Raw genomic sequence first — 19856 nt, 5'->3', positions numbered from 1 at the left:
ATAATAACAATACCGCTCTGGAATCATCCCTTGATTTTTGATTCCAAAGTATCTCTTCTGATTCAAAAATACTTAGATGATTCATGCCACGTATCCTAATGCATGTCCAAGTCATCTGAGATCCAAGTCATCTGAAGAATGGAGCTACTAGTTCATCATGAGGAGTCGAGTTGAATTGGAAATAATACCATCTGCTCACATTCTTGCTCAAGTTGGATGAAGGATTCAGAGCTCCACCAAAGAATCAAGCCTGAGCGAGATTATGACACTCCCACTACAATCACGAAGGTGGAGTCAACGCTGGACAAATTGAAGGAGGCACGTGTCATCAACAATGAAGCTGGAAGATATAACCATATTTATGAGTACCCCCTTACAGCACTAGTAGCAACGTTTAGCATCGTTTTGACTATGTTGACTGGTGGAATTCGGTGTTTCCATGATGATGCTTGTCTTTATGACCTTGTTTGATTCGCTTCTTTGTAATGACTGTTGGTGTATTGTGGGTCTTCTACCTACAATGACGTCAGTTGCCTAGATGGGTTTTTTCTTTTAAACCTCCTCCCTCCTTGTTATCCTGTATCTTTTTACCTAACCCTTTAGAGGATGACCAGAAAGGAGTTCATGGCAACACTCTTCTACAAAGATCAACAAACAAAAGAAGCTGAAGACAAGAATGCTCCCTTTTCCTTTTTGTTACCCCTATGTCTTTCTCCCATCCACCTTGATTTCTTTAAGTCGCGACCACCAAGAGTTGAAGAGGATATCATTGATTTTGCCTTGTTAATTCTATCATTCTTTTTCATTCTCTCTACTAACCTTATCCCTACCACCCAGTCAGATGGCGAGTCTCAACAGAAATCCAGAAGATAGAGCCAATGAAGGTGACCTCAACGTTCCAGCACAAACTCAGAGGCTACAAGCAATGGCTCCGATCATGGCAAATATCCAGCAGCATATTCCAGAGCAAGCCTTATTCCCTAAGAACCGCAACACAACCATCGGTGATAACCATTCAGCTTCATCTGCTCTGTTGCCGCCACCGTTTGATAAAGAGAAGCTATTAGCCATGCAGGCTCAAGTGTTACAAGGAAGGATGTAGTCCAATACAGTGTCACCTCATAGCATGAATTTGAGCAATGCAGAGATTCCTACCGGACCAGTGAAGAGGCAAGTCGCCGAAGCATGGAACCGCCAAAGGAATAAGAGAAGTCGTGGAACACCAGAGTTGGGAATGGAAAGACAATATAAGGATATTAAGGGATCAGGAGTGTGTCGATGTTGTGAGCATTATGGTAATCTATGTCTCCAGGAAGATAGCTTAATGACAGCAGAAGTAAGAGAACGTTACTATTTAGATATCAATAAGAAGTTCCCTATGCAAGATCCAAATATAGAAGGAAATGCTCAAGCTGAAGATAGCAGTCAGAGTATAAACCTCGAGGATTGGACTATCACTTTCAAAGAGTTTCAGCCTAAAAGAAGCAAGCAGCCTAAGAAACAAATTAGTAAAACAAGCCAAGAGAAGATGGAGTTACCACAACCATTGGCAGATAACGGTACTCAACTTAGTTTCAATCAACCACAGCCTAAAGTTGTTCAATCTCCATGTGACCACTCTATCAAGAAGGATCCTGTTGTACAAGCCATTCCACCAAGAGTTGTGGAGGAGCAGAAAAATAGTCGGGATGGACGTATTAAAAGAGTAATGTGCTATAAATATGGTGAAAAAGGTCACTATGCCAATAGATGTCCCACAAAATGAGAAAGTCGAAATGGGTATGCTAAAAGAGTGTGTTTTGGATGTGGTAAAGAAGGGCATTATGCCGATAGCTGTCCATAAAAGCGTGAGAAGACTAGATCCCGTGATCTTGGATTATACTGCCTCAAGTTTGGAAAAGATGGACACCTTGCCAGTTGGTGTGAAAAAAATGATAATTAATGACAGAAGTACATGAAGACTTGAGAGGTGATACAAGACTCCAAGCCAGAAAGAAACAACCAAGCTCTATTCAAATCACTTTATCAAGGTACGAAGGATGTTCTTCGAAAGATGTGCCAACGAAGCTGTGGACAGAATGGAAGTTAAAGGAGGAATTAGACTGAGTATCCGTGAAGTGTTATGTGTAAGTTACCAGGAATTAAGAAATGTACATTGTAAGAAGGAATGACTAAGCAGAAAGTTAATTTGTGTTGGAAGCTACCCACCTAAACCTTGTCTCTTGCTAGCCTTGTGAATCTCAGGACGAGATTCCTTTTAAGGGGGTAGTTCTGTCACACCCTGAAATTTTTAAATTTCAGGATGTGATTAAAATTAAAAATAAAACAATAATTTTCTCATAATTTTAAAATTTTCTCAACATTTATTTTCTTCACAGGGAATTTAGTTTGTAAATACTAAAATAATTGGTTGTTTTCAAAAATTAAATAAGGTTGTTTTTTTGTTGCATGCATGCCGCAATGCATTATTCCATTGCTTGTTATTCAACTCAAGTTTAAATTCTCTTGAATTTGAATTTAAATTGAATTGATTAGGATCATTTTCAAAAAAATGCAAAACTTTTCTATTTCCTTCCCCTCCTAGGCCCAAAGCCCCAACCACCGGCCCAGCTTCTTCTTTTTTCTTCTCCTCCGCTGCAGCCCGGCCGGCCCACGCCCTTCTTCCGGCCCATCTCCGTGCGCTGGCCCGCTCCGCCTCCCTCCCTCTCCCCTCACTGCCACGCGGGCCCCGCCCGTCAGGCCCTTCTTCTCCCCGTGCTCGGGCAGGACTCTGCTGAGTCCGACCCGGCCTGGCGCACGCCGCTGCGCCGCCTTGGGCCCGCACGCCGAGGCCCAGTCCCCGCCCCTATAAAAGGGACCCGCGACCCCCTTGACTCCCCAAGCCGCAACCGCCGCCTCTCGCCCTGCGCTAAACCCTAGCCGAGCTTGCCTTCGCCGCCGTTTCGGAGTCGCTCGCCGCGCCACCGTCCCGCTTCGCCTTCTCGACGACATCACCGCCCCGGAGCTTCTCTGTGGTGAGAGCAAGCCCTCCGACCCCTTCTCTCTCTCTCTTTTCCTCTCGCACGCGTGTGTTAGATCGCCGGAGCTCCGCTCCGCCACCATGCTAGGTCTCCGCTGCCCTAGCGCCCTCCCAAAACCCCCTAATTGAGTTCGCGAACTCGCGAGCTCGCTAACCGTGCAACCCGCACTCGAAAAGAGCCCCGGACGACCGTTTTGGCCTACGCCGGCGAACTCGCCGCCGCTCCACCATGCGCCGCCGCAAGCCTGTTCCGCTCGTCTAGGTCTTGCGCAGAGCCCCTAGATGGCTTTGCATTGACGCGCGCTAGCTTCCAGTCCCAGACCCGAGCCAAATGCGTACTGGAATCGCGTTTACGCGATACGCCGGCGACCCGCCGCTGCGCCCCTCACCGCCGGCAACCGTGCGCCGCCACTGGCTCCGCCCAGCGTCGAGCCGAGCCACCGATCCGCTCGATGAGTCATATCTCTGTCTGCAGCCGAGCCATCCCGCCAGCTGAGCCGCGAGCCGGCGCCCGAGCTGCCCCGACCTACTTCGCGCCGTCGGATCAAGATCCAACGGACGAGATTAGATCTAAACCCGAGTCAACAGCCTACATACCGGTCAACCCTATCCAGTCTTGGAAAAGAGCCCCTCACTTTTCTAGGAATCAAGCCGCAGTCCATGCCAGTTCAAAAGTATTTATAAACCAGCCCTGTTTATTTTGTTTTAGCCCCTACACTTTTATAAATTTGAACCCGCCGTCCAGAGCTCGAGTTTTTGCATGTTAGCCCCTGCATTTAAGGTTTAATTATGTTTAGGCCCCTGATTTCTTCAGATCTAGCCCCTAGAAGCTCTATTTCTTCACAAATAAGTCCTTAGGACCTTGTTTTAGCCATATCTTTCACGTTTCAACTCCGTTTTCAGCGATTCTTGCGCTCACGTGATCCTTATGACGTGTGCAATAGCTTTGTAACCTTTTTATCCTCCGTGAGCACACTTTGTTGTGTCTTACAAATCTTTTCTGTTAGTCCTTAATCCTTTAGTTAATCACGACTAGATTCCCTGAAGCATCGTACAACCACAATACTATATGGCTCTGGTCTTGGCTAAGTAATTAGATGAACTATATGTTGTGTTGGGGTTGTTCTGCTTGGTGGTTATGAGTTTGTGTTGTGTAGCGGGTGAAGGAAGCTGCGTCTTCTGAGGGACCGCACGACAGGGACCAACACATACATATAGGGATTCTTTGTAAAGGCCTCGTAGTGTACCTATGCAATCACACCTCGGAAGTGTGGTATTGTGCCTGATCAGCACATATGCGTGGTTGGGTTCAAAGTTCTTCGGAACTTTTACGCGAATTGTGGTGAAAGTGTACAACCTCTGCAGAGTTAAAACTAACCGGTTAGCCGTGCTCACAGTCAAGAGCGGCTTGGACCCTCACATGATTAATAAACTTAAAGATGGATACAAATCACATTCTGGTTATTTCTTGTGGCCTTGCTGAGTACCAACCATAAGTGTACTCACCCTTGCTTACTGCTGCTCAGAAGGAGAAAGTTGTGGTGAAGTCCTTTGAAGATGTTGCTGAGTTCTAGGCGTATGCAACCCCCAGTCGATTGCCTGTGAAGTTGAAGCCTTCGTTTCCAGGATAAGCTGTAAACTCTGATAGTCTTTTAGTTGTTGTTTTTCTCTTTTACGTGATACTGTTACTGATTATTCACTTATAATGTCTCTATATGTATGAAATTTGATCCTGGCATACATATAGCTACGCATTCGGTTTTGTGCTTAAAACCGGGTGTGACACTGCCTCAGCATTGATCAGCGGGAGTTCAACGAACTAGAGTTCTGAGCTGCCAGCAAGACGCTCAAAACTGTTAGATTCTTGAATTTCGTCGACAACCTGTTGATGTTTCACAGGGCAGAATCACTGGATACATTCAGGTTCCATGTTAGCAACTGGCACGGGCGTGATGTCGCCCACCAATGTCTCCGCCGTGGCATCGAGTGCTGCCCCGAAGTGCTGGAGTTCTGTTATTCTTACTACGGCAACTACATGCTTCACGTATAGTTTTCCTTAAAAAGGAAAACCTTTTTTTTTTCTAGACAAAAAGAGATAGGGTAGCCTGACGGATTGACGGGCTTTAAGAATGAGAGAGATCTGCTAGGCCTGCTAATGGGTGTTCACCCACCCACTCCCCGCCCCTACCCATTGTAGGAGCAAATATTTTATCACCCGCCCCACCCCACCCAAATATTTTAAAACCCGCCCCGCGGTTGTGGGTTAAACATCAAGTTGCAGGCAGGCACACCTGCAGGCTGCCTGCAGGCTCCCCGCAACCCACCCCGCGATGGCATCCAAAATAAGTGACTTGAAATATGCCAGTATATTTCTATGATATTCTCACAGTTTACAGGAACTTGGTCAATCGATTTAAATCATAAACCTTCAGACACATACAAACACAAATAATCACAGTACATGGCCCGTACATGGCCCTTCTGTTCTAATAGGAAAGGAAAGCTACAATCTTTTATCTTTTATCAAATGGAAAGCGCAAGATGTATGATATCCAATGGGCTCCTCAACTCATCTCCAAAGATTCAATCCTGCAACAAAATTAGTTTCAGAACGTCCATGGCTTTTTCCGTCTCGACATTGAAGGCCCGAAAGGTGAATGCAGCCTTGCGCATGGCTGGGGGCAGGTGGAGGTGGTGGTAGTCATAGCTGCGGACTTGCTTAACGCAGTATGATAGAGCTGCTTGTAGGCTACTGCTTGCTGCAGGTGTGGCGCTCATGAATCCTGTATCAGGTATGAACAAGGTCCTGCTGGACACTGAAGAAGAAGATGCACACAGTTAGATGCAATGTAGAACACCTGAACATAACAAGGTGTGGTAAGTTACTGACAAAGGAAATTAACAGGTAACACGAGTTTTGACCCAAGGAAAAGGAAAGAAATTTCCGATCCAGTTTAAGGGGTTACACTATTAAATGTCTGAACTTCTGAATTTGCCCCAAATCAAACATGGCATGCCCACAGGTAATTTGCAATTGATTTGAAGCTGAATAACATACTATGCAACATACATAGAGAGGGTATAGAACAATTTGACATGCATACTCGGTGGACAAATATATGACAACAGAGATGGAGAAACCAACTGCAGTTTTAGAGAAGGATGCCCTGGCTGAACCAGTTTTAGAGGAACTCTACATATGCATGGGACATAGTTTCAGAACTATAGAAGTCATTTGTCGGGCAATCAGTTAAATGCTTATAGAAGCTTATGCTTGGGGCAAATTTCAGAGAACTACAGAAGAATGCAGGTTACTCAGTTGTTTTTTTCTGTTGACTATTACGATTTTACTATAAGTGTTCTAAACCTTAATAGAATGCGTACTGAAATTATATGATGGAATATTGTACACTGAAATTACATGGAAGAAAGATTATTTATTTCTGGGACAAGTACATGCCTGCTTATTACATGTCTCTTCATCAGGAAATTACTTGCAGTTGCCGGTAGCACATGCTGCATGCAGTCAGTCACAACTCACAATGCAAGCAGTGCACCAAAAAGATGGATAAATATAAGATGATTATGTAGGTTTAAAACATTTTCTGCTATATTTCGGTTAACTGAAAAGAACTAAGAGTAGGGATAAGAAGTCTAACCGTGCAAAGGATAAGCTTCTCAGAATTCCCTAACTCACTTCATTGGTGGGATATGTGTACAACCAATCTTTGCAACAGACCAAAGCTTGAAGAGTTTCTGATTTCATTGAGCTTCGATTGTCACTAAGAATCCAACCGCTCAAGCTGAATGCAGATTCAGACGAAACAGTGCTGAATGGAATTGCTAAAAAATCACGTGCCATTGCTGACAGCACAGGATACTTGTTGGAGTTTGTTTTCCACCAAGTCAGAATTTCAAATCTTTCATCTGGTCTCACTGGTGGCTCTTCTAGATATGCATCAAGTTCTGATTTTTCAATCCTAGTCCCTCTCCTCCGATTCCTGTATTCAGCAAATTCTTGTTCCAGTCTTCTTTTTCCAAGCACTAGCACTGGACAACGGTTCACCATGCTTGTGGACTGTGCAGTTTGTGACACCACATTTGTTTCATTTCTTCTTATAACCTCTTCATACTTCCTAAAATACTTGTGAAGCCACTCTTTAACCATGTTTGTGCTAATTTCAATGTCAATAAAGTTGCTGCACACCTTCTCATAGAAGAAGTCAAGGAGGTCAAGTTTCTTTCTTGGATCAAGTATGCTGCAAATAGGAAGGAGCATATTGTAATTTCCATTCCAATACTTATCAAATTTCTTATCCATTGTATTTGCCAAATCAGTGATAAACTGATCCTTGTGCCATTATGGACTTCTCAGAGTTTGATGGATGCAAAGCACATTACCCAGGAACATGTGGGATGTTGGATATCTATCAGCTGAGAATGCCCTGGTAGTTTCTTCATAAACTCCAAGGAATTCACCAATGGACTCAACTATACTAAACTCAAATTCAGTTGGAAATGGTTGCTGGTTTGCTGTGGCATATCGCTTCAAGACGGCTTGTACTTTGCTGCCTCCATAATCATGGCATATGTTGAGTTCCAACGATTTGGAACATCAAGGACTAAACCAGCCTTTGCAGCAAGACCTTCTCTTTGAGCTATCTCATTGAAATTCTGGATATGCGTTGGTGATGAGTTAATGTTCCTAATCAGGTCTCTTATCAATTCTATCACAGCACTAGCAACATTCATACCGTCTTGCACAAGAATGTTGAGTATATGAGCACAACATCTAACAAGAAGATGCTCACCACCAAATAACATGTCTTGCTTTCCGCTTTCTTACAGAAGATCGCAAGCTGTCTTGTTGTTTGCTGCATTGTCCAGTGTTATTGTGAACATCTTCTCTTTGATTCCATAGTCTGTCAGAACAGTTGTAATGGCTTCCTCAATAGCAACACATGTATGTGGATACTTCACATCCTTAAATGCAATTATCTTTTTCTTCAAAACAAAATCAAGGCCAATATAGTGGGCTGTAACACAAAGATATCCCAACTTTTGGTTTGATGTCCAAAGATCCGAAGTGAAGCATATGCGAGAGCTAAGACTCTGAAGTTCACTTCGTAATTCTATCTTTGCTCTCTCAAACTTAGCAACACAATCATTACGAATCGTTTGTCTCCCTATGCCGCTAAAAGTGGGTTGCAATGACTCCATCCAAGGCTCAAAACCTTCATCATCAAACTTGTTGAATGCTACATCAGCTCTAACAATCCATGCAATCATCAGGTCGTGACTTCTCTGCTTATTAAAGGTGAATGGACCATCTGGCTTTTTCTTCATTGTAGCGACAAATCTGTTCCTATCATCACTAGGGACTTTGGGGCAGTACTCTACAATGTGAGTTCTAAGGCTGTTTGTACCTGATTTCCTGTTTGCAATCAACTTTGTTCCACAATACTTGCAAATTGCTTTTAGTGCACCATCTATCCTGACCAATTCCGGCTCATAATACTCCCAGATTGGTGCCCTTCAATTTGGTGTTTGTGACGAACTATTATCAGTGCTCTCACTTGTGCCAGAGGCCTCTAACTGAAGAGAATACATCTATTTTGAAAAGGCATATTTTTAGAAGTTAAACATGCATGGGTTATCTTGTTGTAGAGCTCTTAAACTCTAAAGGAGACCTTTCAGTACTATAGCAGTCTAGTACTAGCAGCAATATCAGCAGTGCCAAGTGCAGCAATATCAGCAGCTATACACAGCAACGAGTACATTACGCGCGCCTTCGCGCGCGCTCATATTTACTTTGTATCAATTTGGTTATTTAGAATTTTGTAAACTATGAAATTTAGTTAAAAATATTAGTGCTTTGAATGGTAACAAATATTAGTGTTTCATTGAAAACTATATTCCTTCTGCGGGGAATTTTACATGGGTCTGTTAAACCAATTGTCTGAAAGATCTTTCACATATGAATGTCCACCATGAATGAATTCTTGGACTCATTAACTCTAGATGCAGTTAGTTTTTTTGGAACAATGAGGATATAGGAACTCTTAATAATTTAATATGATATAGGAGCTCTCGATGGAGCTCTCAGTAGTATGCAAACATATAGTTATATAAGCTCTCCCTATAAATATTTTATAGAGCTAAAGAACACTAAGCCTAGACCATCTTACATCAATATCACAAGCTATGTTGATGTGAATTGATATAAATGAACACAGCAATATTTTTTCAAAGGAAATGGAAATAAGTAGTAGCAGTTAATGGTCCTAGCATAGATCATGCATGGAGTAAGCGAAACTTACCGAACTAAAGGTGCTGCAGAGATACTCTAGTTAGCAGGGTTGAGCCAATATAAATGTTGTTTCTGCATATTCAATAGAAGGCATTAATAATACTTCTTTTGACTAATCTATGCAAGTCTTGACTATCCGTGTGCATTTAGTTAAGTATATGGACACTCAAGTTTAATACTAATAAGGACCTATGAATGTCAGTGGCTATACTTACATGGCAAATGCATACATTAAATTCAATTCAAAGCATAGAAGTAATTGTAAAAAAAATATATAACCAAGAAAAGATATAGTTCTTAACTATCTCACATCTATAATTTCGTCTACCTGTGCACCACCTCTGTTGTCAGCCTACTGCCGGTGCCCCGATGCTGGTGAGGTAGGGCCTCACCAGAGCTGTGCATTGGCGTGCTACAACCGAGACAGGATGTGTGCATTTATATCCAAAGAAGGATCCAAATTGCTTAAAGAAACTTTCAATATGAAGTGTTTCACCTCAGGCCATACATGCCACATTCCACTTATTCTGGAAGAAATCTCTGCCATTTAACCTATAATCAGCAAATGTGATTGTGGCAGCTCAGAATTAGATTTCCGTATATTCATCCGGAAAAGTACATGATGTGGTGTGGGAACAAATTAGTCAAAGTTCAAATATAAAAAGGCCACGGGTAAAAAAACTACAGGTATCTCTGACCCATCTGTCAAGCTGGTGGAAGGGTCGTTCATATTAAATTGTGCTTAAATAAGTGGGTCACACTTAAGAGCATCATATGTGAAAGAAGCAATGACAAAAGGTAACAGCAAACATAAGGCATAATTATTCTGTAAATATATTGTTGCACACTTCTTTTTTCTGTTTCGAAAATTTCACTGCACTTGCAACTATGATGGGCAAGAAAATGATTTAGCACGCAAATGTAGTTTTTCCTTAGTACCTGCTTGGATAAGTGAAGCTGCATTCTCTGAAATTCCTGCATGGTGTAGGAAAATAAAATGAGGCCAAAGATTCAGGCAAATTTATCCACTAAACTAAGAAAGAGAATAAATTTGCCTTTTGAAGTTTGCCTTACCATTTGGATCATATTTTATCTCTAGTTCAAATTTTCTAACCATTTATCCACCTACAACTTTATTCGCCCATTTTCAGGTCATGGAGGAGCCAGGTGCTCTCCTCCATCTTTTATAGCCACTGTGTGTCTTCTTGGACTTCACTTCCAATAATATGTTGCCAAGGTTCAGGAGATCCTATTGCAGCAGTGGAAGTAGCGAGCATGAGTTGCAGGCACATTAAACGAAACATCTAATTGATGAAAAATAAAATGTCTTCCTCCAAAAGCCACGTAACAAACACCAAGCAAAGAGAATGCTAGATGCAAATAAGAAACCGGATATGTGGGCAATGCCAATTTTGTAAACATATATTAGGGTGAGGGAATCTGACCTGGTAGAGAAGTAGGCATGCTCTTGATGTGGTTATTAGAGCACAACAGGGAGATCAGACAACCACTATCCTCATGTTGCTGTCCCTATTCTCCTCATGAGCATTCTGTCGAACACTTTACAAGCTGTTTCCGTGGTGTATGGCTGTATGCACTTTGAATCGTGATGACTGCAGGAGGCACCACAGAACGACACAAATGTAGGATCACGGCAAAGCTGGCCTACCATTCACTACTTAATGAAGGAGGCAGAGGTGAGAGGTATCAAGATGGGCATAAGCAGGGAAGGAGAGAGCTCACCTTGGAATTCCCATGGCCAGGCATTGCTGCGGCTGCCCGCTGCTCCTTCCACGGTCTAGCTCTAGCACAGACCGATGCATGGCCTCATGACCATGGAGCTGCAACCGATCCTTCTCTGGGAGCTTGGGGTTGGGGGAGGGACGGACGGAAGCCGCGGCCGGCTAGCCGGCGAGGCTTGCTGCCCTTGGGAACGCAGGAGCAGAGGGGAGGGAGGTCAAGGAGGGGAGGGGCTGAATGAGGCGCGCCCGGCCGCCTTGCCCTGCTTGGCGTCGCAACATCGGTGGCGTCAGGGACAGCAGCGTCGGCGGCAGGCGGCCGGCGCGACTGCCGTGGGGATGCAGGCCGCGAGCCGCGGACGGAGGCGACGCGAGAGGTGGCAGGCGGGAGCGCGGAGGTGATGCGAGCCGCGAGCCTCGGACGGAGGCGAGGCTAGGCGACGCCGGCCGGGGAACTGCGGGTTGAGGTGGCGCGATTGGCGTGCGGCGGCTGGCGCGGGCGCGGTGGCGACGCGGGCTGCGAGCCGCGTACGGAGCTCCGAAGCCGCCGCGCGGGGAGCGCCGCTGCGCGCACGTGCGGAGCTCCGCCGCCGCCGCGTGGGGAGCGCCGCCGACCGTGCACGGCCGTGTGCCTTCGAGGGCGGCCACAGGCAGGGCGGCGAGGGAGGCAAGCAGGAGCAGGGAGGTGGAGGTGAGGCAGCGATTGCCGAGCGGGCGAGCTGCTCCGCGCCGGCACCGGCCGCTGGTCCTGCACGCAGCCGCAGACGCGCAGCCTCGCTGGCCGCGCCCGCGCCTACCGGCCTCCTGCTCGTGCGCCGCCCGCACCTGCTCGTGCACGCCCGAGCCGCCGCCACCGCCGCCGCCGCCGCGACCATGGCCCCCCGCGTCGCGCGCAGCCGCGCTGCCCTACCTCCAACCGCGTCGTGTCCCGGGCCTCGGCCTCGCGCCGAGCACCGTGCTCCGCGCTGCTCGGTGCTCGCCTCCCGCGTGCTCGCACGCCCGCCCAGCTCCAGCCGCGCCCGCGCTCACGCCTCCGCCCGCCGCCGCTCGATCCATGCCTCCACCGGCCGATCTGTGGGCGCCGCCGCCGTATCCGGCCGCGGGGAGGGCTGGAGGAGCGGCGGCCGGCCGGATCTGGCCGGGGAGGGAGCGTCGCCGGCGGAGTGGAGGCAAGCTCGGGCTAAAGCCCGCCGAGCTTGGTTGCCGCGTCGGCGGCGGGGAGGGGGGAGGAGGAGGAGCAGCCGGGGACGGGGATGGCGGGGAGGAGGAGGAGGAGCAGCCGGGGACGGGACGGCGGTGGGAAGGAGGAGGCGGGGTTCGGCCGGCGGCGGAAGGGAGGAGAGCCGTGGGATGTGTATCGAACGGTGTATAATTTTTTAGCTGACGTGGATGAATGGGAGGCCGAGGAAGCGTGCGTCTTTAACATATAGAAATATACATGAAATGCAGCAATATCAGCAGCTATTTGAACAGCAAAAATAGCTGCCAGTCTAAAAAATAATTAATGGTTATGCCAATCATTGATTTCACAAACTAGTACTAATAGAAAACAAGCAAAGCCAGGAGGTCACAAATAACAACATCTAGAAATCATGATGCCAAGTTTTATCTGCCAAACCAATAAGCACGTGTTGCCAAGGCCCAACCAAAAGCTAACTGTTTTCGCTGAAAAGTAAAAGCTTAAACTTGCAACAGCTGAGAGTATACTCTATCTGCCAATCATAGTTCTACTAGATTCATAGGTGCATGCAATAGCTTAGATCAAAACATGTAAAATTCATATATAAGATGGGTAGAAATACTTAAAGTTGGGATTACCTCGAGATGTTTCTCTGTGACTCTGTGATCTGTTGGTGCAGATGAATCCGGGTCAGCGGCGGCTTGGCCGTCGGCGCGGTCGGCGGCAGCTTGGCATACCCTTGGTTGTATTGATTTAAAATAGAACTGTAACAAAATAAAAGGAATGTTGTTCAAATATAGGTTCAGAGGTACTGCTTGTATAGAAAAGATAAGCTACATTGGCCGGACGAACAACTTCCCAGCAAAAATGCAAGTATTAGGTTTCTTATGCTGTTCCCAGCAAAAATGCAACTACAGTGTTATAAAATAGTGCTATTCAATATCACAACCTATCTCTGTTGCTTCAGCAGTAATAGAAAATGCATTGTTCAAAATTACATGCAGGCATAATATCTTCGGTGTTTTCTTATCTCTATTTTTGAAGCATATGTTCAGTGTTCTATTCAGAAAAAGTTAAATAAATCAAATTGACTGTAGATGGATTTATATTGTGGGAGCATTTGATAAGCTGTTCTCGAAGAAAGATAATACAATTTGCCAGGTTGAGAAGACACTACCTGACCCAGAGCTTGCAGGCTTAGAGCTGCTGGTTGAGTCTTTAGCTTCCAGAATATTGTGAGCCTTAGTAATAGTAATTAGTACTGGCGCACTGCTTGATTTTAGAAGGGTACCAAACTGCACCATCTAATGTTTGCAGAGCTGTATGCTATTCTTTTTGGACTAACATGCTTCCAGTTCTACAACTAATTACCAGGTCATTCAATTAGTCTCACAGCTAGCAGCAAGCAAATGTGGTTGACTTATGATTACTCCATGGCAAGCACTACCTCCGTTCTTACAGTATTTATGAATGAAATAATTCTGACCTCTTGCCCCCACTTTTAAGTTGGATCTTAATACTAGAGAGCAAGCAACAAGCATGCATCTCCTATCTGCATGTCGAAGGAGGATGCAGAGAGAGAGCAAGGCAAGAAGCAGTGGACTGGACTCACCCGGCCTTGCAGTGGAGGAGACCTTGTTGACGTAGGAGTAGGAGCTGCCCCCTAAGCAGTTCCCCATGGGAAACACTCCTTATCCCTTCCGATCTCTATCTCCACCTTCACCTCCTCTTTCTTCCCCAGGCGATCAGCTGGTCCTCTAAGAGCAGCAGCAACAGCGAAACAGGGAGAGACAGAGCACGCCGAGCGGCCAAGAAAGAAGACGGTGGCCGGCCTCTCGGTTCCCCAGATCCGGTGGCAGCCTGGAAGAAGGCGAAGCCGGCGGCCACAGATCCGACGATCTCGTCGTGCCTACAGTACCTTCCCCACAGATCTTGGCATCTTGCAAGAAGAGGAGGAAGAGAGCCAGTGAGCTGTTGAGGAAGAGGAAGGGGTGATGCGGAGGAGATGGAGATGCAAGGTGGAAGAGGAGTACCTCGATCTGTGGACGTCGGAGGTGGAGAGGTGCGGCGGCGACAGTGGCCGGCAACGGCACCGGCGACGGCGGCAGTGTCGCCTTCTTGCGGGAGCAGGACGCGGCCGATCTGTTTTCTTCCCACCCAACCCGCCCCAACCCGCAAATGCAGCCCACCCCGCCCCAAACCGTTGGCCTCTAAACCCGTTACTACCACACAAGCGGATCCCCATTCAAAAACCCGCCCTAAAATCCCCATCTGAGCCCGCCCCGCTAGCAGGGCTAAGATCTGCAGTTATTTGTGGCCTTGTGTAGCTCAAACTAGTATCATGCGATCGACGATCTTGTCGCTGGAAAACCTTTTGATGGATTCCACCGTGTGTCCACATGTACTCACCATCATACAAAGGTACACGATTGCAACGTACATTCAGCCGCACCAGATTTTGCGCACCTCATTGTTTGCCTACGCAGGTTGTTGCCCCTTGACATTGAGTTAGCATTTCTTCATCCTGAAATTCACTAGTCGAGGACAAGAAATACTACTATCGAAGAACTCAGATGTATCAGTGGGCCTTGTGATTCGGCCCAGACAGAGATCGAGAACATTCACCATTTCGCTGGACTCGTATGTGGGGTGTGTCAATTCTCACCCAGTCACTCACATCGACTCGACGAGCGGCGCCGCTCTCCCCCGTCTCCGTACCCACCACTGACCACCCCGACGATCGCCGTCTCAGCCGCCTCCCACCTGGAGCGGAGGGAAGGTACGAAATCTCACCGCCGACCAACTCCTCCTTGGGCCACATTTGCTTACGCAGTCGTCTCGCTTCTCTCACTGGAGGCCCTTCCACCGGCGCCGGCGAGGCTAGGGTTTGGGTTTAGAAAGGTGAGGGCTTTCCTCTTGGACTCTCCGGGGATCACTTGGTCTCCACGACGGAGGCAACAGAGGGCGCCCGCTAAAATTTTGCTAGTGTTTAGGTTTAGCTGTGCTGGATTGTGGTCGCACTCCTCATACCCTAACCCAATTTGTACTGGGAGTTGGGGTTTAATATGTGTGCCGAATTTTGCAAACATTCCAAATTAAACAGCTGGATCAAAATGCTTTGGCAATTGGCACCACCAATTTTTGGTAGGGACTGGTGGAGCCCTAATTCAAGCAACACTTGACCTTGTGAATGAAAGGTTGGGTCCCTGCCTCTTCCAATGCTCCACACAGTTAATGGTTTTTTTTAGATAAGGGGAAACCGGCCTCCACTATCACATTGTAATAGCTTGCGGCCAACACAGTTAATGGTTAAAAGTGTCCAGCTTAGAACTGCTAATTACTGGGTGCTTTTGTTTCTGCAGTGTATGGTTAACATGCAGAAGTGATGGCCCCCGCGCCACCAATGGGGAGCTCCAGCAGGTTCCCTGTGGCCGCAGGAGACCGGCTAAGCTCGTTGCCGGAATGCCGGACGACCTCCTTCGCGCCATCATGTCATTCCTCCCTGTGCGGCAGGCCGTGCAGACATGTGTGCTGTCACGGAGGTGGCCGCACCTCTGGTGCTTCATGCGATGTCTCAACATCGATCAAAGGGAGTTCGACTTAGCAGCCTCAGGGTCCAGTGAAGGCAGCCGGTTTGAGGAATTTGTCAACAGCCTGTTGATGTTTCACAGTGCCTCATCGTCAGGCCCGGCTCTGGGCCTGGGGGGCGACCGCCTAGGGCCCACGGCCGAGGGGGCCAGGATCAAATATATACTATACAACATTGATACACATGAGTATAGGCCCAATAGCAACTGGCTGCAGATCGCTTGGCTCGGCATACGGAAAAGAACTAACTGAAGCGTCGAGTCATCCATCCGTCGTCGCGTCGCTTCGCACCGCAGACTTCGTGCTCCTGCCTTTTTTTGGCTGCCGCCGCCCGCCCGCCCGCCCGGCGTCCGTCCGACCATCCGGCGACGCTGGTGTCTGGCTGTCCGGTGATCGCCTGCTGCCAGCATGCCTTGAATCGTGACGCATTGACTCATCCCCTCCACGCCGCAGCAACCTTTTGCAATCAGCAACAGCAAATCGTCGGTGAGTAACTATAACTAATCTAATAATTTGTTACTTTGTGACTATCAGACTCTGTTAGATACTTAGAATTCTAGGTTTAAACTTCTAACTTTACTGTTTATTTTCCTTTACAATTTATGTGTTAGAATGTTACCTAAGAAGCATTTGTCGGGATAATGTTATATTACAATTTAGGTTTAAACTTCTAATGTTCTAATTTTCTTATTATTTATTTATAAAGTATTTGAGGTAATTATATTAGCTTTTTTCTGTTCTTTTAGTTTGTATATACTATCAATAATGTTCTTCACAAATTAAATATATATTATTAGTACTAATATCTTTTTTATCATGTTACAAATAAAAAAAATATTTAGCCTAAAGGGCCCATAACGTCTGGTCCGCTCTAGGGCCCTCGAATTCATAGAGCCGGCCCTGCTCATCGTTGGATATGTTCCGGCTACATGTTACACACGATTATGAGTCTAAAGTTGTCGAGCGATGGATCCGCCGTGGAATGAAATGCTTCCCTGCAATGATGGAGATATCCAACTCAGCCAATGCTCGCCTTTATGGATTACCTCATTTGGGTTCTACTTCTTATCGCCTCAGAAGGCTGCATCTTGTTAACATTAATTTGGACAATAGTTTCCCGCGGAAGCTTTCTTATGGCTGCCCTGTCCTGGAAGATTTGAAGCTTGACAGATGTTTTCTTGATCCTCCAGAAATCTCATCTTCCACTCTGAAAAACTTGATAGTCACGGGTTGTACTACTCACAGTGGTCATGTGCTGACCATCACAGCTCCAGCTCTTTTGTTTCTTTTGACCTGGTAATTACTGTTGTTGGATGGAGCTCGGCAGCCTGGGATGGTGTTTTGGTGAATGAGATGCCAGCCCTTGCAAAAGCAACAGTTTGTTTGAAACAAGACATGCAATCTGTCAGCAGCTCACCAAAAGGTCCATGCAAGCTTCTTTGCAATCTGATTAATGTGAAAAAATTAGAGCTATCAGGTTTAAAAACATTGGTAAGTTTCGTCTGTTACCCCTATGGTGTCATTTTAAATTTGACCATTCTCTTGTATAACTCATTCATGATGGGGACGAATGTTCCCTGTATGTGGCCAAGAATCATCATGTACATATGGTACAAACGGACCAAATTAAATTGATACACTGCTATGCATCAAGAAGATAAACTCTCATCCCCTAAAACGAGAGGATAAAGTCTGCTGTTGTTTTGTTATTGTATTGCAGTCGATACTTCATGGGGAATCAGAAGATACTTTCCCAACATTTTCTAATCTCAGAACCTTGTTGTTCGATGGATGTGATCTGAGTGATGACTTCGAGATGCTGGGATGCTTTCTGAACAACACCCCAAGTTTAGAGAAGCTTACTCTGCAATATTGCAAGGTACTTTCATTTCTCTTGATCTACCATGTTTGATATCCTTGTTTTACTTATCGTTCTGACAACTTGCACAACGCTGTTTACCGTCAAAAGCTCCCAGAAGGTTCCAAGAAAAGGAAAAGAATGGAAAATCCAAAGAGGATGTCTATAAAATGTCATGACACACTTACTTTCCAGTGCCCAAACTTGAAGTTGACCGAAATCAAGTATAAAGAAGACGATGTCCACCAGCTGTTTGGCCTTTTGTCTGGCATTTGGAGGAATCTACGGAAGACTACCATCATTCTTACCAAAGCCTGAAGTATCAAATCCCAGTACCTTTTGCAATGCTTCTGACGTCTAGTTGCTTTGAAATGTGGCATGACCTATGCGATCTTCTGCTATCTTTTGAAGCACCTCGTTTGGGTTTTTGGGGTTCTCTAGATGCCTGATGGTAACGGTGCTTACCATCTATAAGTAATGAAACTGTTGTGGCCTATGGCCTGATTGTACGTAGTGACGACTGATGACTATATTAGGCTGATGGCCATAAGCAAATCTTATGAACAGATCAGCGTTACTTTGTTCGCCACATATGAAAGTTGAGCCGCTAAAGTGAGTAACATGCCATTGAAGATTGTTTGCAAATCATGTGCCATAATTGTTTTGCTAATAATCTCCCTTTGAAAAATTGTAAAAGAAAAAAAAGAAAAATAATATGCATAGTTTTCCTTCAAAAGCAAAACCTTTTTTTAGACAAAAAAAAGAGATACGGTATCACGACGGGTTGACGGCCTTTAAGAATTGATAGAGATCTGTGAGTTTTTTGTAGGCTAACTTTGGGCCGTTTACAAGTCAAGCCTACCAAACAAAACGACTGCACTGCACAGTAGCAAGACCTGGTGATTTCCAGCCCCGCTCGCCGAGCGCATGCACGCTCACGCACTCGCGTGCCGCGGCGCGCGGTAGGCAACAAGCAGGGTCTGCAGGGTTAGTTAGATGTGGATCTTCCCGCCGCGATCGTCGTCGTCATCCCATTCCAATTCCCAACCTCCTCCCGAGTTTATCAGATCTCCCCAAACCTCCGACCCTTAACACTTCTTGGATCCTTCACGCAGCCGCCGGCCAGGCGGCTAGCATTGCTTGTCCCCCGCCTCTGATCGAAGAGCACGTACGCCACCAAGGACAAATGGCCGGCGAGATCCCCAGCAAGCGGGCCGCCGCCGCCGCCGACGGCGACGACCGGCTGAGCGCCCTCCCCGACGAGCTCCTCCACTCCATCATGTTCTTCCTCATGGCGCGGCAGGTTGTGCAGACCAGCGTGCTCTCCCGGCGGTGGAGGCACCTCTGGCGCTCGACGCCGTGCCTCGACATCGACCACGGCGAGTTCAACCGCCGTCCCGACGTGTGGCGGCGGCTTCTCGATTTCACCTACAACCTCTTCTCGAAGCACAGCGCTCCGGTCCTGGAGAGGTTCCGGCTGCACCTCGGCGCAAGCTACAACCTGAACGCCGTCGACGACTGGGTCCGCCGCGGCATCGAGTGCCGCCCGGCGGCGCCCGAGATCACCATGTCAACAGATTGCCAGCTGACACGGCCGCTGCTGCCCGCCGCCGCCTGCCGCCTGACGAGGATGCGCCTCTGCCGCGTGCGCTTGGAGGGCAGCTTCACCAGGCATCTCCGGTCCGGGTTCCCCGTCCTGGAAGACCTCGCGCTCGCGAGATGCGACTGCCTCTTCCAGGAGATGGTCTCCCCCACTCTCAAGTGCTTGTCCATCGACTGCTGCGGGTGCTCCTCGAGCTCGTCGAGCGCGCCGCGGACGGTCAAGGCTCCCGCGCTGGCTTCCTTCCGGCTGATCGCTGCCACGAACGCGAGACGGGACGCATTCCTGGTGGTGGGTAATGGAGCAGCCGCCGGTGGTTCCTCCCTTGTGCACGCATCGATCACGGTCAGCTGTGGAGATAGCTATTTCGTGGACAAGTCGAACAAGACTATGTTCACGGTCCTCGGCAGTCTCTGCAACGTCACAACTCTCGAGCTGTGGAGATTCAGTTATCTGACTGTACGTATTGATTCGATCCTGCACATGATCAAGCGATCTGTTTGAAATTTATTGGTCTGTTTTACAAAGTGTTTGTTTCCAGTATGCATGCATGCTCATATGG

The 19856-nt window shown here is 47.1% G+C and overlaps 3 protein-coding genes and 2 long non-coding RNA genes across 7 annotated transcripts; 3 read left to right on the top strand and 2 right to left on the bottom strand.

The window, feature by feature from the left end:
* Positions 1 to 5370: 5370 nt before the first annotated feature.
* LOC120641075 lies at positions 5371 to 12454 on the bottom strand. Of its 3 annotated transcripts, none has more exons than XR_005662138.1 (8): positions 11073 to 12454; positions 10775 to 10942; positions 10404 to 10578; positions 10269 to 10304; positions 9826 to 9881; positions 9632 to 9741; positions 6679 to 9401; positions 5371 to 5835 (listed from the first exon to the last, which is right to left on the bottom strand). It is a non-coding gene; the product is annotated as an uncharacterized LOC120641075 (long non-coding RNA). The 3 variants fall into 3 exon arrangements; XR_005662139.1 differs by having other exon boundaries at positions 9640 to 9741; XR_005662137.1 differs by having other exon boundaries at positions 9658 to 9741; positions 11073 to 12453.
* A 415-nt stretch (positions 12455 to 12869) lies between these two features.
* LOC120643040 lies at positions 12870 to 13995 on the bottom strand. The gene is made up of 3 exons (XR_005662837.1): positions 13861 to 13995; positions 13426 to 13489; positions 12870 to 12986 (listed from the first exon to the last, which is right to left on the bottom strand). It is a non-coding gene; the product is annotated as an uncharacterized LOC120643040 (long non-coding RNA).
* An 860-nt stretch (positions 13996 to 14855) lies between these two features.
* Positions 14856 to 16621, top strand: LOC120641070. The gene is made up of 2 exons (XM_039917032.1): positions 14856 to 15027; positions 15611 to 16621. The coding sequence occupies exons 1-2, from the start codon at positions 14891 to 14893 to the stop codon at positions 16086 to 16088; spliced, it is 615 nt and encodes a 204-aa protein (XP_039772966.1). The 5' UTR covers positions 14856 to 14890; the 3' UTR covers positions 16089 to 16621.
* Positions 16622 to 17018: 397 nt separating this feature from the next.
* Positions 17019 to 18292, top strand: LOC120641074. Its single transcript, XM_039917033.1, has 3 exons — positions 17019 to 17327; positions 17557 to 17715; positions 17806 to 18292. Exons 1-3 carry the CDS (start codon positions 17190 to 17192, stop codon positions 18010 to 18012), a joined length of 504 nt encoding a protein of 167 aa, XP_039772967.1. The 5' UTR covers positions 17019 to 17189; the 3' UTR covers positions 18013 to 18292.
* Positions 18293 to 18985: 693 nt separating this feature from the next.
* Positions 18986 to 19798, top strand: LOC120640147 (MEIOTIC F-BOX protein MOF-like). The gene has a single exon (XM_039916021.1). It carries the CDS (start codon positions 18986 to 18988, stop codon positions 19796 to 19798), a length of 813 nt encoding a protein of 270 aa, XP_039771955.1.
* Positions 19799 to 19856: the final 58 nt, after the last annotated feature.

This window comes from Panicum virgatum, chromosome 7K, assembly GCF_016808335.1.
Source record: "Panicum virgatum strain AP13 chromosome 7K, P.virgatum_v5, whole genome shotgun sequence".
Lineage (NCBI taxonomy): Eukaryota > Viridiplantae > Streptophyta > Magnoliopsida > Poales > Poaceae > Panicum > Panicum virgatum.
This window is presented reverse-complemented; position numbering and strand designations above follow the sequence as displayed.